The sequence below is a fragment of the Lagenorhynchus albirostris genome, chromosome 4 (genome assembly GCF_949774975.1).
Source record: "Lagenorhynchus albirostris chromosome 4, mLagAlb1.1, whole genome shotgun sequence".
Classification (NCBI taxonomy): domain Eukaryota; kingdom Metazoa; phylum Chordata; class Mammalia; order Artiodactyla; family Delphinidae; genus Lagenorhynchus; species Lagenorhynchus albirostris.
This window is the reverse complement of record NC_083098.1, coordinates 110,206,646-110,225,959: the sequence shown is the minus strand read 5'-3', so window position 1 is coordinate 110,225,959 and position 19,314 is coordinate 110,206,646. Positions and strand designations below refer to the sequence as shown.

Here is a 19,314-nt window from a genome sequence, read left to right as displayed (position 1 = left end):
ATGAGGCCACCATCACCCTGATACCAAAATCAGACAAAGATGTCACAAAGAAAGAAAACTACAGGCCAATACCACTGATGAACATAGATACAAAAATCCGTAACAGAATACTAGCAACAGAATCCAGCGACATATTAAAAGGATCATACACCATGATGAAGTGGGGTTTATCCCAGGAATGCAAGGATCCTTCAATATATGCAAATCAATCAATGTGATATACCATATTCACAAATTGAAGGAGAAAAATCACATGATCATCTCAATAGATGCAGAAAAAGCTTTCAACAAAATTTAACACTGATTTATGATAAAAACTCTCCAGAAAGTCGGTATAGAGGGATGTTACCTCAACATAGTAAAGGCCATATATGACAAACCCACAGCCAACATCATTCTCAATGGTGAAAAACTGAAACCATTTCCTCTAAGATCAGGAACAAGACAAGGTTGTTCACTCTCACCACTATTATTCAACATTGTTTTGGAAGTTTTAGCCACAGCAATCAGAGAAGAAAAAGAAATAAAAGGAATCCAAACTGGAAAAGAAGTAAAGCTGTCACTGTTTGCGGATGACATGATACTATACATAGAGAATCCTAAAGATGCTACCGGAAAACTACTAGAGCTAATCAATGAATTTGGTAAAGTAGCAGGATAAAAATTAATGCACAGAAATCTCTTGCATTCCTATACACTAATGATGAAAAATCTGAAAGAGAAATTAAGGAAACACTCCCATTTACCATTGCAACAAAAAGAATAAAATAGCTAGGAATAAATCTACCTAAGGAGACAAAGACCTGTATGCAGAAAACTATAAGACACTGATGAAAGAAATTAAAGACGATACAAACAGATGGAGAGATATACCATGTTCTTGGATTGGAAGAATCAACGTTGTGAAAATGACTATAATACCCAAAGCAATCTACAGATTCAATGCAATCCCTGTCAAACTACCAATGGCAATTTTCACAGAACTAGAACGAAAATTTTCACAATTTGTATGGAAACACAAAGACCTCAAATAGCCAAAGCAATCTTGAGAAAGAAAAACGGAGCTGGAGGAATCAGGCTCCCAGACTTCAGACTATACTACAAAGTTACAGTAATCAAGACTTATGATATTGGCACAAAAACACAAATATAGATCAAAGGAACAGGATAGAAAGCCCAGAGATAAACCCTGACACATATGGTCACCTTATTTCTGATAAAGGAGGCAAGAATATACAATGGAAAAAAGACAGGTTTTTCAATAAGTGGTGCCGGGAAAAGTGGACAGCTACTTGTAAAAGAATGACATTAGAACTCTCCCTAACACCATACAGAAAAGTAAACTCAAAATGATTCAAGACCTAAATATAAGGCCGGACACTATAAAACTCTTAGAGTAAAACATAGGCAGAACACTCTATGACATAAATCACAGTAAGATCCTTTTTGACCTGCCTCCTAGAGAAATAGAAATAAAAATGAAAATAAACAAATGGGACCTAATGAAACTTAAAAGCTTTTGCACAGCAAACGAAACCATAAAAAGACGAAAAGACAACCCTCAGAATGGGAGAAAATATTTGCAAATGAAGCAACTGACAAAGGATGAATCTCCAAAATTTACAAGCAGCTCGTGCAGTTCAATATCAAAAAAAATAAACAACCCAATCCAAAAATGGGCAGAAGACCTAAATAGACATTTCTCCAAAGAAGATACACAGATTGCCAGCAAACACATGAAAGGATGCTCAACATCACTAATCATTAGAGAAATGCAAGTCAAAACTACAATGAGGTATCACCTCACACCAGTCAGAATGGCATCATGAAAATATGTACAAACAATAAATTCTGGAGAGAGTGTGGAGAAAAGGGAACCCCCTTGCACTGTTGGTGGGAATTTAAATTGATACAACCAGTATGGAGGTTCCTTACAAAACTAAAAACAGAACTACCATATGACCCAGCAATGCCACTACTGGGCATATACCCTGAGAAAACCATACTTGAAAAAGAGTCATGTACCACAATGTTCATGGCAGCTCTATCTACAATAACCAGGACATGGAAGCAACCTACATGTCCATCAACAGGTGAGTGAATAAAGAAGATATGGCACATATATACAATGGAATATTACTCAGCCATAAAAAGAAATGAAATTGAGTTATTTGTAGTGAGGTGGATGGACCTCAAGTCTGTCATACAGAGTGAAGGTAAGTCAGAAAGAGAAAACAAATACCGTATGCTAACACATATATATGAAATCTAAAAAAAAGTAAAAGGTTCTGAAGAACGTAGGGGCAGGACAGGAATAAAGATACAGATGTAGAGAATGGACTTGAGGACATGTGGAGGGGGAAGGGTAAGCTGGGATGAAGTGAGAGAGTGGCATGGACATATATACACTACCAAATGTAAAATAGATAGCTAGTGGGAAGCAGCCACGGTGCTTTGTGTCCACCTAGAGGGGTGGGATAGGGAGTTTCGGAGGAAGACGCAAGAGAGAGGAGATATGGGGATATATGTATAGGTATAGCTGATTCACTTTGTTATAAAGCAGAAACTAACACACCATTGTAAAGCAATTATATTCCAATAAAGATATTAAAGAAAAAATGAGCAAATCAAATACAACAATACATTAGGATCATACACCACGATCAAATGAGATTTATTCCAAGGATGCAAGGATAGTTCAATCTGCAAATCAATCAACACGATACACCACATTAACCAAACGAAGGATAAAAAAATCACATATTGACTTCAATAATGCATAGAAGTATTTGACAAGTTTCAACATCTGTTTATGATAAAAACTGAATAAAATGAGTATAGGAGGCATATACCTTAACATAATAAAGGCCATATATGACAAACCCACAGTTAACATCATACTCAACCAGAAGTGTCTTAACTGAGATCATGAATGTAAAATTTTTAGCAAAATACCTGATGGTCAGCACTCACTAAGCACTAGTTGTAAATATTATTATGACTGCTACTGTAATAACAACTACTATTAAAAAAAGCTTGAGATAAGAGAAGGTCACCAATCATGGTTTGTTCTCCTCCCTTTAAAGTCTTTCTAACATTTGTTAAGTACTTTATATGTGTTAGGTGCTTTCTGTACCCTATTTCATTGTATAAGCAGAAATATCTATGAGGTGATTTTACTATAGTGTAGGAACCTGGAATTAGATAGGCTTGAGTTTAAATTCTAGGTCGGCATTATTCTCATTCTGAAATATATTTAGACAAGTGCTTTTGTAGTCCCAAGCTTCCAAGTGTATGTCTTTTTTTTATCATCACTCTATCAAAGCAGTTTGGTAAAAGTAAAGACTAGTTACAGGATGAGTCTGCTTTCCAGGTAAGCAATAGCATGGGGGGACCTCACCAGGCCCCTATCTGGAGGACATTTTGGGCTCCACTTTGGCTCAAGGCAACTCTGCTCATTCAATGAAGAGGTATAGAATGCAATTTAGTAAATAAATCTGTGTTCTTCATGGGACAGCATGAAGAAGGAGATGGACCCACTGAAGACAACAATTTTGACTTTCAATGTGCTAGCCCTTGATTTTCCCAAGTGCTTCCTATGGAAAGCAAGGCTTGAGTCTTACATGAACAGAGGAATTAGGGAAGTTTTGAAGGGCCCGTTTATCAAACGTAAGGAGTTCAGGTGCAGGAGACCAGGGAGCGACATAGTGATTTAAGAGCAGGAACAGGTTAGAAGGGGAGAACTTGGTGACCCAAAGGAAAAAGATTACATCACTGAACACAAAGTTGGAGTAGAAACATTTGCATATTTGCGCTCATGCTGTGCCCCCAGCAACAGGTCATTATAGCCCTGAAACCCTGCCTACTTGGTCAGGTCTCAGGAGGTAAGCAGGGATCAGACTGGGAGTTCTTGGATGGGAAACCAGGTGAGATTTGTCTGCTTAGTGTTAGCATGGATCCAAGATGGAGTCATCCTATCCTAGATCTAAACTGTGAGTCCACTTTATGATCTTGGGGAGGTTACTTAACCTCCCTTACTTCAGTCTGTAAATTGGAGAAGGCTAAAGTTACCTTATTTGGTTGCAGTCAGAGATTAATTGAGCAAATTGTATATAAAGGTTCTACTTTGGTGCCTGCCCATGACAGGAGCTCAGGACATGTTAGATCCCTTCTCTCTAGTTGACGTGCTGAGTATCAGTGGAGCTGAGTGCCCATGGCAAAGCAAAGATGCTGGGAGGTGCACTCCAGGAGTTTTCACAATTGACCTGGCAGAGTGAGTGAGGTGACTGGGCTGTTCTCCTCCAGAACTGCACACAGAAGTGAGCTCTGAGTTGAAGCACCAGTATTTGCCTCCTTTGGGATTTGACAGATAGACATTTTTGCAAGGACATCATTTTTATACTATTATGGCAACCAAGACTCCTCAGAGCATAGTCTCTTTGGGAAAGCCTTGGACCTGCTGGAAGAACTGGAGATGTGAGACAGAGCCCATCTTTAGTCCTGTCACCTTGCTAGACTTCATGGGCTCAGGGCACAAAGGGACGCCAGCAGGAACAGCAACCACCGCTCCAGGTCTGAAGAGAATCTACATCAGACCCTCAGAAACTTGTCCCCAGGACCAAATATAAATATTTTGGTTTTTTTTTTCCAGAAAGAGAAAGGGACAGAGTTTTATTTTAAATATAATGCATTACATCTATTTATCTGTTAACCTATCTAGTATCTGTCTACTGTCACTATCAGGGTTCTTACTAAAAGCTCAGTATATATAAGCCTTATACTTTATAAAATATTTTGTGACTGATTGATTCATCGTGTGTATGTGTGTGTGAGTGTGTGTCCTGGGATGAAGAGCCATAGCTTTAATTTGATTTTTTTTAAACTTATTTATTTATTTATTTTTATTTTTGGCTGTATTGGGTCTTTGTTGCTGCGTGCGGGCTTTCTCTAGTTGAGGTGAGCAGTGGCTACTCTTTGTTGTCATGCGTGGGCTTATTGCAGTGGCTTCTCTTGTTGCGGAGCATGGGCTCTAGGCATGTGGGCTTCAGTAGTTGTGGCACATGGGTTCAGTAGTTGTGGCGCACAGGCTTAGTTGCTCCAAGGCATGTGGGATCTTCCCAAACCAGGGCTCGAACCTATGTCCCTTGCATTGGCAGGCGGATTCTTAACCACTGTGCCACCAGGGAAATCCAAATTCTTAAAGAAGTCTTTCAAATAGTAAAGAACCAATGATTTTACAGGTAAATCCTGTCTATCTATCTATCTATCTATCATCTATTTATCATCTATCTATCTCTATCATTTCTATCTATCCCATTTATCATCTATAGATAGGTTAGTTAAAAGTATTCAAATTATGTAAATTATAATTTAACAATTAAATTATTTATAGTATTAGATATCTGATTTCATGTTATAAATTTAAAATTTTCTTGTCATTAAACTTCTTTGTAAATATTATTAATGACTTCATAATATGAATATATCATAATACATTCAATGATTCTTCTATTATTGAATATTTAGCATGATCCTAGTGTGTTGCCATTTAAAATATATTATAAAATATAAATGAGTATTTAAATATTAATCCACATTTTAGCTTAATTCTTTAATTTAAATTCCCAACCATAGAATTATGGGGCCTAAGAAAATGGACACTTTTATATTTGTTAGTTAATATTATGAAATTGCTTTCCAAAGAGTTTCTTGCAATTTAAAATTTCACCATGAGTTTTAGGAAGTGATTTTCTCATCACACACTTGCCAGCACCATGTGTTGGTATTTTCACCTTATTCAATCTTCACAATGGCCATTGTGAGTTAATTTTTGTCTTTATTGTATAGTTGAGGAATGGAAATGTAATGTTTTTCCCTTTCTCTATATTAATGCCTCAATATTTATTTATTTTTCCAGTTTTACTGAGAAATAATTGACATACATCACTGTATAAGTTCAAGACATACAGCATGATGATTTGATTTACATATATTGTAGGAATACAGTTTTCTACCCAAGAACTGAAATGCAGTTTTCTCTGCCAGGGAATTATGCCATTTGGAAAAGTTTAATTGTTTTAAATTCACTAAGTACCTTGATAAAAGCCACTTACTTTGTAAATATCAAACACTGACAAAATAGGTAAGGAAAGCAGCTGACTTACGCCATCAAGAAGAGGCTCATTAATAGTCTGGTACTGGCCTGCCAACAAAAAGAGACCAAAATGTTATTGCAAAACATTGGGAAGACTGGGCCCTTGTTTTTCTCCAGCAATCTTGTGCTCATTTCAATTAATGTTTCTTGACTGTAATTGCTCAAAATGAAGTGCACATTTCCATGCTTCTCATTCTATCAGCTGCTCTTACATAACAGGGCCAATGGAAAAGGAGGAAAGAGAATCAATTCCCGACTAAGAAGCCTTTCCACAGCAAGCTAGCCTTCTCGTTGAAAGGGAAACAATGTTAGAAGGAACGCTGCCCCCCAATCAGTAGCACCCAAAGTGATGACCCAGCAGCATCTCAGCCAATGACCACATGTGTTTTCCCCTTGCCCTCTGGCACACGTTGCATTTGCAATAATCTGTCCACACATTGTCTTCTTGAACAGACTCTACATATTTTAAGAGTAGGGGCCATATCTACTTATTCATCTCTCCCTGACTTGAGGTGCAGGGCCCTCTTGACCAAATCAGTTCTTTTTTTTTTTTTTTGCGGTACGCGAGCCTCTCACTGTTGTGGCCGCTCCCGTTGCGGAGCACAGGCTCCGGACGCGCAGGCTCAGCGGCCATGGCTCACGGGCCCAGCCGCTCCGCGGCATGTGGGATCTTCCCGGACCGGAGCACGAACCCATGTCCGCTGCATCGGCAGGCGGACTCTCAATCACTGCGCCACCAGGGAAGCCCCAAATGAGTTCTTGATAGGAGTTTGATGAATAAATCTTGTTCAGCAGATGTTTCTTGACACTCAACTTCCTCCCTTGGACTTGTTCTATGAAAGATTGCCGGAAGGTCATCTGGTGTACTCAGTGCTCGATGTTTTACATTTTACCCTCAGATTATGCAAAACCACCAAAGAATTGCTCACATGACCTGCAGGTTTTTTTGCTTCCTCATACACTTCATTTTCCTAAATTGCAGTATAATTTCATGCTGTTAGTCTGAATTTGGGAACATTGTAGGCAGGAAATGTTCTTATCATGTTCTCTTTATTAGCACATATGTGAGAAGTTTCTAGTAGGTTTCAGGACCAGAAGCTGCACACTTCTTTGCTTTGATTTAATGGAAAGCATCAATCTTAAAAGAGATCACATTTCCCTTCCTCCTTCAGCTGTTAAGACTCTCAGGGCAAATCTCTAGCCTGCGTCCAAATAGTGCAGAGGACCATGGTATGATGTGTATTTCTACCTTTTGGTCTGGCTTCATCATGTTCTTAAATTTTGTCCTTTCACCCTGAATTCTCTTCCCATGCCAAAATACAAAATTAATAGCTGTGAATTTGTGCCAACATGCCAAAGTCTTCTGTAGGGTGTAATGTATAAATTAATGAAACTTTGGCTCAGTGGAAACACAGTTCTATGGAATTTTCCTAGGACCAGTGCATGGGGGAAATGTTAAGCCAGAGCTAATCTCCTTGAGATAATGAGCCAGGAGGGGGAGAATCCTGTCTGCACCTGCCACCAGTTACAGTCTATTCTGGTGGTAGGACCAGCAGCAAACACTACCCTGGGGCACTAATAACATCTCCCTGTCCCAGCACAATTACACCCATAGTGAGATCCCTGGCAGAGAAACCTACAGGTTTTCCAGCCCTTTAGCAATTTGTACTCTCTCATGAATTGGGTTAAATTAATAATGTCACCCATTAAACACCAGCTGGTCTGGCAGGCACAAATGAGCACAGACTTACTGGGGATCAGCTCTGGTACTTGTGATCTAGGAGAGCAGCTCCACTGTCTAATTCAGGGTTCAATATCATTTCATTTTAGGATATTGGCTTCATTGAACATAGTCATTATACCCACATTCTCATGGAGAGCTGTGAGGATCTCTTCTTTCAGCAGCATTGCAGTCTCAGACCCTCCTGGATTCCCCAAATATGCTACGTGCCACTTCTGGGTCTTTGCTCGTGTTGATTCCACCTGGAGTCCCTGCCTCCTCCATTTTGTTTTCCAAAATGCTCAGTAAACTTTGAGATCCTCCTGGGGCTTCACTTTCTGACCACTACAGGTCACTGTAATCTCACTGAATCAGTTACAGCTGTCATTTTCTGTTTTACTCACCGTTATGCAAATAAAAAGAAGCAGCGTCTGATTACTTCTTTGTTAAGTCCACTGCCCTTCTATAGGGAAGGAATTATCTTTTATCTCTATCTCCCTCAGTACCTACCTGTGTTATGAACAATGCAGAGTTCTGCAAATGCAATTTTAAAAGCATAGTTTTAAAACTGTAAATCAGCACGTGTCATTCATGGCCCATGAAACATAGTCCAGATTCCCTGCCGTTGCTCCCAGAGGCCAGCACAGCCTGCCGCCTGGCCTGTCTCTGATCTCATCTCTTTCTAGTTTCTTCCTCCTCTGAGCTCTAACCATATCAGCCTCTTTTTAAGTTCATCCAGTACATCTACCTCAGAGATGTCGCATGTGTCCCTGAATCCAGAAAGTTCTCTCCTCAGCTCTGCCCAGGCCTGGATACTTTTCACCCATCATACTGTGTCTGAAATGTCATCTCCCTGGACACTCCCTGACTACCAATCTCAGCTAAAAATTAAGGAGCACCTTCCAGCCCCGGTCATCACTAGCTCAGGCGCCTGGCAGTGGTGAGAATGCTGTGTGCTCACCAAACCCCCTTTCCTCTTCCTGTGGGCGCTTGGCTGGCCAATTCCTGGCATCCCTTGCACTGGGTGGTCTTGGCATGGAGCTATGGACACTGGGATGAGACAGGTGTGACGGATTCCACTCCAGGCTGGCCCGCTTGACTCTCCACCTCTCATTCCTGCCTCAGTGGCTGGCCAGAGGCAGAGGACCCCAAGGCCCTCAGGGATGATGCAGGCCACTGGGTAAAAGGAGAGTGAATCCCAAATGAATGTTTGGAAAAAGGCCTCCTTCAATTTACATTGGATTGTGATGTGAGCAAGAAATAAACCTTTATTTTATTAAACTACTAACGTTTGTAGTTTCTGCATTATAGATGTTAGTCCTCCTTGATGAATACACCCTGCTCAGCTTCTCCTTAGCATGTAAGAACAAAGCAAGCCAATGAATATATCACACAGTTACAGACGGTGGTGCCTGTCTCCCCCGAGGCAGTGGTGAGATTCCAGGCTCTTGATCACTCCTGTAACCCCGTGTATGGTAAGTGACAATAAATGAGCAGTCGGCTGTGGAAACACCCAGAGCTTGGAACCAGCGACAGAACTTTCAGTAGAACCTGATCCCCTCCCTTGCTGAGCGAACTTGAGATTGGCGCTCCCTCTTGCTGGGCCCAGATCCTCACCATAGTAACAGTCCCCCAAATTCTTCCCAGTCTTTGAGTCTTCCTGGAACTGAAGGATAGATTGGCTTCTCAGAGAGAGCCGTTTTTTAGAAAGATGAGGGAAGCTGCTTAGTAGCTTTCCACATCACCATCCTGGAAGGGTGATGGTGATGCTGTGACAGTGGAGGGTCCCTCATCGCCCTCTGGAACCAAACAGCCACAGAGAACAACTGATTTCTGCGTGACCCTCAAGGAAACATCTTTTTACAAAAGACAACATTTCCCTAACAGTTATTTTTAAGGGGGAAGTGAAGATGAATATATGTCATGTAAAGCTCGGGCGGTTTCCTGACTGACAGAGGCAATTACCCCAGACTTTAGTCGTGAACATGGACACCTCATGCCTGCAGAGGTGTGACAAAGGTGTACAACCAATGCCCATCAAATTTAGGTCCCCTGACCATTGGCATCTTGGATGCTTTATAAAAAAGAAAGAAAGAAAGCAAACTTGGTCCCCAGAACAAATCAATTGCTTTTTACACAAGCTCCTATGGTGATACTTATTCTGGTCTCAGAAGTCTGAGAATTAGTGACATAGAAGCTCTCACTCTTGTCCATTGGAAGGTGAGCCATGTGAGTTAAATAAAGTGAGGAAGAGAGACTCTCAGGCTATTTTCACGTATAAACACTTCCATGAACTTAAGCCCCTGGAGGTGCAAGGCTGGTGCCTTGCCTACGTCCCCATTTAGTACCTTTAAAGGGGCGGGGTAGCTGGCTGAGCACCCAAGTGCTATTGCCATGGGATAGGCAAAGGTGAAGAAAATCCCGAACTAGTCCCATGAAGAGAATATGCTTCCCTGGTGTGAGAAGAAGGGTAAAAGTAGGAAGCCTGCAGAGTTCTAGAACTTTCTGTTTCTCTAGGAAGGGAAATGAGTTAACAGGCCTTTCAGATGACTGTATTTCTAAACCAGACAGGTTCCCCAAGCGAAACCAGCTTCTGCTTTCATTTCAGTCATGAAACTTCAGAGGGAGAGGCACAGGGGGAGAGAGGAATGGTGAGGGTTAGGGTTGCCTCCAATTCCAGAGGCTGCCAGCTGGACTTATAAATATGTAGAAAAAAACAAGAGGCCAGTGAATCCCAACTTCCCGTCACTAAGTGCTCCAGAGCAGAGACCATTGTGTCTCCGCATATCCATTTTTCCCTTGCTTCTCTGTACTAGAACTCCTCCTGGTTGGCTGGGTACATGGCCACCTTGAGTAAGTCCTTATTACCTGTCCTAATCTTCATGTGGGCATGAGTTCAAGTTTTGGTTGATGGAAGAGGTGGAAAATCAACTCACCATTTCCAGGAAACTTTCTTGAGGGAAGTTATTGTGCAGCCTTCATTCCTTCTTCTCCTTCCCTTCATCCCTCCTGCAGCCCAGAGCGCAGACATCACTATTTTAGGAGATGGTATGGAGGCCAACTCGAGGCGGGGAGGGATGCAGGAGGGGCAGGGTCTCTGAGGACCCTGAGGAGAAGAGTTGCCAAACAGCCTTAGACTGCTTGCCTCTGGTCTTGACTTACAAAAAAAAATACATAAACATTTGTCATGTTTCAGCCCCACGATTTCTTTTTTAAAGTGTCTTGCAGCCTTAAATGTTTTTTTTTAATCAGTCTTGGTGCTCACCAATAACATAGCAGAGCCTCTGAGCAAAGGCATGGACACGTGTTTCACAGAAGCTGAATGAGAAGTTCTACGTTCAAATCCTGGCCGTTTCACTTTCTGGCCGTGTGACCTCAGGCAAGCTTGTAAGCCGGGTGGGAATAAGAGTATCTACCCCAAATAGCTGTTGAGAAGCGTATATAAATAGCTCCCTGGCTCAGTGCACCACTAAGGAATTGCTGTGTTCTGTGTTTCATGTCTTTTCAAGTTCAACTTCATGGCCAAATCTTTTTCACTCAATCCAGATCTTTAGATCTTCAGATCTATATCTTGGTCATTGTTTAGTGCCCATTTTCAAACAAAAGTATGTGCCTTTTCCAACATTCAGCTGTGTTGACGAGCACCAGTCAGTTCTTCAGAAGGGTTCTTCAAGCTGAGGTCCCTTCTAGCCATGAAGCTCTGGGATTCAATGACTGAGAAAACCGAGGCTGACAATATTTGGTGCCTAACTTAACATGTGTGCTATGATGGATCTGAGCTCTACACTACTGGTGTCTTTGCAAGTTCCCTAACTTCACTTGGGCTTCATTTAGCTGATCTATACAGCAAGGATAATAAAATCTGTACCTTACAACTAAATTAGATAAGTTTATAAAAGGTCTGGCACAAAGTAGAGACTCCATATATGTTAGTTTCTTTTCATTTTCTCTCATTCACAGATCCTAGGGCTTGCTGGTATCATGAGAGAACCCGTATACAAACTCTGAGCTCCACACTTACAGCCCTTGGTTCTTTCCTCTACAAGATGCTGCCTTTCTCCATTTTTATCTTTTAAAAACTTGAAAGTATTTGGGGATGGAGGGCATTGGCCTGATCTTCCTCTCACTATGGTGGAGTAGGATAGTTTACACTCTTTACCCTGGCAGTTCCCAAACTTTAGAACATCTTCAGCTTGGCATCGATCCATGGTTATAGGGAAAGGCAGGAAGGAATTTGCCTAGAGTTATTTTCACTGCCTCTGAGTAAAGGATTATGATGTCCAATAAGCCTTGACTATGACTTGTATAGTCAAGGGGAGCAGAGAAGGAAAAGGGAAGAAAAGAGGGAAGTAGGAAGGGAAAGAAAGAGACAGAAATAGAGATATAGAATATATATACACACATACAATGTATGTATGTTATATATCTATTATATATTGACTTTGTCATCTATCATCTATCTGTCTGTCTATCTATCTATCTACCTATGTATCTATCAGCTCAGTCATCTAGCACTTCTGGGAATTTCGGTTTTATTCACTGAACCACAGTCTCTTGATCTGAAGATTATAAACTGTGAATTCCAAGTCACAAATAGTCTAAACTCACAGTTACATGGGAAACATGTATTGGGAGTTGTGAGAACAGGCTTAATGTTCTCACTAGATGGCTCTTGGAAATTCACTTCCCTTTTCTAGTTCTTAGTTTTCTCATCTGTAGAGCACAGTTTTAGAATTTCAGACTAGCTGAGTCCCCAGAAATTTTCATTTTTATTTCCTTTTTTAAAAGCTTGTGGCCAAAGCTGGTTAGAGTGTCTGTCACATTAAGAAACTACCACAATTGGTTGAATGAATGGATGGATGGATGAATGAACGGTGATAGTTAAGGCAGCTGCCTCTTGGTGGAGACAACTTTGATAGTTTTCATCCACCTATCTATATATGTTTTTGCTTCAGCCAATGATTCTCAAAAGACTGTCCTAGAACTACCTGAATTAGAATTATCGTGTTAAAGGTAAGGATTCTCTGGCCTCACTATAGCTCTACCAAAACATAAACCCTGGCGTGGGCTTGATGATAAGCATTTTTCACTGCTGTCGTTCTGATACATGATGAATTGTGAAGACATTGTAAATCCTTGGGCATATCAACCTTAGATGATTTGAGTACTGGCTTGTGCTTACAAGAACTGGGTGGACACCTTTTCCCTGCAATTCAACTGTTAACGTTTCAATTTGTTTCTGTTCACCAATTTCCTCAACATCTTGGAGAGAACCAGCCTCTGATAAATTAACACAGGTACTGAATTATCTAGAAATGGCCAGAAGGAGGCACTGGATGCTCACATATTCCATACCCGCCTTTCCTCCCTCTAGTCCTAAAATTTGTATTAATTTTTCTTTCAGAAGTGGGAAAAAACAACGTTTAAGATTGATTTCCTGGGCTTCCCTGTTGGCACAGTGGTTGAGAATCCGCCTGCCAATGCAGGGGACATGGGTTCGAGCCCTGGCCCGGGAAGATCCCACATGCTGCAGAGCAATGAAGCCCGTGTGCCACAACTACTGAGCCTGCACTCTGGAGCCCACGAGCCACAACTACTGAGCCCATGCGCCACAACTACTGAAGCTGCATGCCTCGAGCCTGTGCTCCACAACAAGAGAAGCCACAGCAATGAGAAGCCCGTGCACCGCAACGAAGAGTAGCCCCCGCTCGCCGCAACTAGAGAAAGCTGATGCGCTGCAACAAAGACCCAACACAGCCAAAAATAAATAAATAAAATAAATAAATTAAAAAAAAAAAGATTGATTTCCTTAGGAAAAAACAAAACAAAACAAGTGTTCCTGGACAAAATGAAATTTCTTGCCTGTCTGAGTCAACCAATATACATCTTTATCAGTTTTTATTGTGTGTGGTAACTTAAGACAGAAAGCCTCACTTTCTAAATAGGGCTATCCTCTCAATTTCATTTTTTATTAAGTGGAAGGAGAAAATCTCCCGAGTTTATTTTATGGAAAAACATGACCCTGTTCTCTATATATCAACTTCATAGAAGATGTTGGTATTGACAGACAGATTGTCCAAGTTTGAATATGTGTCTGTCTTCTCCAGGCCTAGAGAATTTTTTTTTTGATAGATTGTTTTTAGTATACAAAAAAATGCTGCTGTAGAAAAATTATAAGATACAGGTAAGCAAAAAAGAGGAGAATAAAAATCACTATAATGTCCCCATACCAAGATAACTACTATAAATATTTGATTACAGAAAATCACTAACAACACATACACACATGATATAATCTATGTATATATGATCAAAATGTATGCACACTGTTTTCTTGCCTGCCCTTTCATATAATAGCATGCTATAACATACCCATCACTGAATATGCTTCAACGTCATCATTTTTAATGGCTGTGTAGTATTCTTTCATATAGATGCCCTACCACATTTTCAACAAATCCCATGGTAAAAAATTGCAAACAACTTGAAAGTATCTGGGAATGTTATAAATAGCACCACGATGAGCAGTCTCTTATGTGAATCATCATGTGCATCTTTAATTATATCCATTTTGTTATAGTGTAGTAGACACTGGCATTGGTGCCTAAGCTTGCATAGGCTGGGGTGGTGTGGTTTGCTAAGTATTTTTGTCAGGGTACAGATCTGAGTGCCTACGGGCAGGTCTGGGCAGCTTTATCTCAGTTGACTTTTGGGGGGTTTTGATTTGTTTTCTTTTCCCTGCTTGTGTCTCTAGAATGTTGTTAATGAAATGGAATCCCACCTGTCAGTTTTTTTTCTACCTTAAGGCAGGTGGAGAACGAGCCCAAAGGGGGAGGGGTACAGGTCACATTTATAATTCACCAGTCACCGAATCAGGTTAGCAACCTCATTTCCAAGCACCATCCCCTTTAGAATTCTCTACAGTCCCCCCAAGACTTTAAGTGGATGGTAGGAAGGTCTGAGAGGTGACAAGTAGTTGGAGGGGGGCTACTTTTGACACCAAGGACTCAGTACAGTTTGGAAACATCTACCTTGAGAGAATGTAGCATTTCTTAGGACCTGAGAAGCTTCAGAAGAAAAACACGTTCTGCAAGAGGGATTAGAGCTGGGTGCTCATTTGTCTCTTATTTATATTCCTACTTGCAGCATTGATTTTGCTTTTTCCTCCTTCTCCTCCCTGCTGTGCAAGCCACGCTGGGTGGCTGGGTGCTGCTTATATTCTCCAACATGTGCTATAATGAATCCTGTGAATTGATTTGCAGATGACATCACTCCCAATGCATCTATTGCTTCTTTGCACACTTCCTGTATTTCTCTCTCTCTTTTATTTATCTCTCTTTTATTATGGGCCGCACAGCTTGTGGGATCCTAATTCCCTCACCAGGGATCGAACCCAGGCCCTTGGCAGTGAAAGCGCAGTGTGCTAACCACTGGACTGTCAGGGAGCTCCCTATTTCTCTTTTTTTATGTCTCATTCCAGTCATTATTTCTAGCCACCAGTTTTCTAGTTAGTCCTATGGGACTTTCCTTGATATAATAATACTCCAATATGAGTATACTTTATTTTACTTTACTTTATAAAGTAAGTATATACTTTATTCAAACTTTAATGGCGTCTTACTCTGTGTCTAGTAACAGGAACTGGGCTCTGAAAAGAGATGCAGGAGAAGCATAAAATGTGGTTTCTGACCCATTCACTCACTCAACACATATTTTGGGGGGAGCCCATTATGTACAGTTTAGTTGAACGAACACTAATGGGTAGCCACAATACTGGCATTCAGGCAGACTTATACCCATTTTGCAGTTGAAGGAACTCAGGCCCACAGGGATCTGTGCTTCATCCAAGGCTGCACAGCTAAGAAATGGAGAGCCAGGATTCCCGTGCCGTCTGCCAGCCTCCAAAGCTGGGGATGTCACACACTTCCAGCCTGGGAGCCACCAGAGGGAAAGACCCTAAGTCACCAGTGTCACCTTGAACCGGCCAATAGTTTCATCCAAAGAAAAACAAAAGAATGGAAAGAAGAGTAACAGACTCCTGCTAACATTCCCACTGCTTAGGTGTCTGGGGGGCCCTGACTCACCTGTGACACTATGGATTCGAGGCCATGACCTAGGGCAGAAAAGAGAACCAAGGTAAGCGTCAGTTGCAAGCGATTCACCATCCTCCCCAGAGGAGTGGATAGTCATCAAACGCAGATCACAAATCAACTTATGGGACACTTCCTTTATGTTTGTGCTGTTCTAGACTGAAAGGAACATCTCATTACAGAGAACATAGAAAACTGCATGGAGAAGAAAATAACAGTCAACACCACAGGTGATATTTTGGCGAGTCTCAGGCATATATGTGCACGCGTGTATGAAGATGTCTTCATGCATTTCAATATACAGATGTCTAAAAATAATATAAAAGAATGTATAGGCTCCTGATGTTAAAAATGCATTGTAGATCTTTGTTCCTCGAAAACATGGTATTTATCAGCTGTGTGATTTTTGGGGAGGGAAATTAGGTTCCTGCTCATTTTTACAATTGTAAATCATGTTGCAGTGTGTACCTTTGCTGCAACATGATATCCTTTTTAATCTGATCTCTGAGTGTTTCCATGGAGAGACTCCATCAAGTGCAACTGCGATGAAGGTGTCTGATAATGATAATGTGGGTCTCCTAGGCCCCTTGTTTCATATCACTCAGGTGCCTTCTGGATGGGTTGAATGAATTTATATTCTTATCTACAGAGTGTGAAGTGACCATCTCAACATATCTTACCACCATTAAATCCACGACCATTTAAAACAACTTTTCCTACTTGCTTCCTTATTTTATCTGTTTCACTTCCCTGATGCCTAGTTAGATTAACTATTATTTATTTCAAACCGTTTTGGGCCGTTTGCATTTCTTCGGTGGTAAGTTATCTGGAAAGACCAACGAGGTCTTCTCCTGGCTGCCACATCCCGCCTTGGACAGTGTGATTTTGAAAGCACATTTCCCCTAGATTTGGGGCAATGATCTGAAAAGCCCTGGGGCAATGGAAAGCTCAGAAGGATGGGGCTTCTGTGAGCTTACTTGTTTGTGCCTTTAATAATCCCTTTGCATGGCACCTATCCTCTGAGGCTCTCAAAGTGCGTCACAGGAGCAATTAATTGAGCATCACAACACACGCCAGGTGTAAATATTTATGAGGCCTCATTGGTGGCTGCGACACCGGGCACAGAATAGTTAAACTAGGAGATAATAGTCACCAGGAGATCACAGCCCACGTGTCCCACTTCCAGCTCAGACTGTTGCTCTCTGCTCACCACGTTAATACTCAAAGTGATTCTGTTGGGTAGCTCTCCCTGTCCCAAGTTTATAGACGAGGAAACAGAGGACTCAGAGGGCTCCGTGACTTGCCCAGTCCCACGGGAAGCAAGAGAATTGCCACCAGCCTGTTGGACCCGCAGATCCTTGTTGCCTCCTGGGGCCCTTGCCTGCAGGCAGTGGAGAGTCATGCTTTGGAGGGATTTTGCAGCTGCCATCTGGGATGCTTTGTGGTTAGCTCTTGGTGCTCTTTCAAGTTGCCTGAGATGCTGCAGAAATTAACAGTAAATCAGTCAGGAAGGAGCAGATCATTTATCTGGGTCCTGAGAGATCTCTTTTGACACTTTCCACTCGCAGCCCCTTCCCTGACATCTTGGTCTTTGATTAGAGCCTCAAAAGACTCCCCAGACTTGCAGCTCCTGACATGTGACATGGAAATGACATGTTTCTGCGACTGTGTACAGGGAGCTTGACGCAGGCAGGGCAGGCCAGGCCACGGACAGAAAGCAGCGCCTCAGAGCAGGCAGGATGCAATCCTGAGCCCAGGGACTTTGAATACGAGGCACCCTCTTCCCGGGACCCTAGGAGGAGCTTCAGGGCTTTTGTTTGTTTGTTTGTTTGTTTTTGTTTTGTCACATTTTATCATGACACATCCAGGATTTATTTTTCAATCCATTGACGTATATCAGAATCATGTTGAAGATTAGACATGAATTGAGTTTTAAATCTGCTTCCACCACTTGACCTTAGTCTATGTTATTTCAAAGTCATTGTCGTTTCCTTCAGCATGTCAGCCCTATCACAATGCCCGTACTTTTCCATTGGATGACCTGAGATCATTTTTTTGTTTGTTTGTTTTTTCCTTAACTTTTTATTTTATATTGGAGTATAGTTGATTAACAATGTTAGATTAGTTTCATGTGTACAGCAAAGTGATTCAGCTATATATATACAGATATCTATTCCTTCTCAAATTCTTTTTCCATTTAGATTGTTACATAATATCGAGCAGAGTTCGCTGTGCTATACAGTAGTTCCTTGTTAGAACTAATCTATTTTAAATACAGCAGTATGTACATGTACATTGCTTATATGTGGAATCTAAAAAAATATGTTGCAAATGAACTTATTTACAACAAATCAATAGACTCACAGACTTAGAGGATGAACTTATGGTTACCAGGGGAGAAGAGTGGGGGCGAGGGATAGATTGGGAGTTTGGGACTGACATGTACACACTTCAGGTTTTAAATTAGGATTTCATCCTCCTTCCGACCTTGACCTCAGCTGACTTTTATTTTTATTTTATTTATTTTTCCCCTCGCCCGATTTTTAGAATCAAAGCTCACTAACGTTGAAAGTGTGTTGGAGGTAATGTCCAATTCGTGGTTCCAAGTTTCAGATTCTTGGAGGTGGGACTGAGGTCTTTGGACAGCTAAAAAGGGTGGATCTGAAGGGAAAAATGCCTGTTCAGGCACAAGCAAGGCTCAGTTCTGGCTGGTGGGATTTCCCCACTTTGCAGATGCAGCTAAAGCTTAGAAGAGAGAAGTGACGTGTCTAAAGTGGCACAGCAAGCAACTGAGCACCGGGATTGGCCTTATTAATTACTAGCCGATGCAACAACTCAGCCCACTGAGTTCCCCGCATCTGGAAGCTTCCTCCTAATTGTAAGGCTGTCTGGAAGCGGTTTATCTGCTGACTCCTCTTGGCGGGGCCCCGGAGCGATGGTGCTCATTCATATGTCGTATCCTCTGGGACGGTGCACCCCAGGGCCCTCTGTGTGTCACTGCAAGCCAAATGGATTAGCAGAGGAAGCAGTGGCAGAGCAGGGAACGATGTTGTTATTTCAGCTGAGCCTGAAAGCGGAGAGGGAGGCTGGAAGGAGGGGTCTGGGGAGGCGTGCCGGACTCCACGGCTCTGTCTGGCTGGAGTGCAGACAATATCTCGACACCGGCAGCTGACAAGCACTCTGAAAAGGCTCCTGTGTTAACACTCTTTGCAGCCTGACAGCCCAGGGTGATTAATGAAAGATGCTGCTTGCAAACTTGCTGGAGATTTGATGTGTTCTCTCAGTGCTCAAGGAAGGCCCATGTGTTAGCAAGCTGCCTCTTGCCAGGGAATTACAAAGATGCTCCCCGG

At 41.7% G+C, this 19,314-nt stretch overlaps 1 protein-coding gene across 1 annotated transcript in view; it reads right to left on the bottom strand.

The window, feature by feature from the left end:
• CLNK (cytokine dependent hematopoietic cell linker) overlaps positions 1-19,314 on the bottom strand; it is a gene marked incomplete at its 5' end in the record, with an annotated part of 100,897 nt that overhangs the window by 73,095 nt on the left and 8,488 nt on the right. Inside the window, 2 exons of the mRNA XM_060147054.1 lie at positions 6,165-6,202; positions 15,959-15,987. Coding sequence (XP_060003037.1) covers positions 6,165-6,202; positions 15,959-15,987 — 67 coding nt within the window. The remainder of the gene's footprint in view (positions 1-6,164; positions 6,203-15,958; positions 15,988-19,314) is intronic.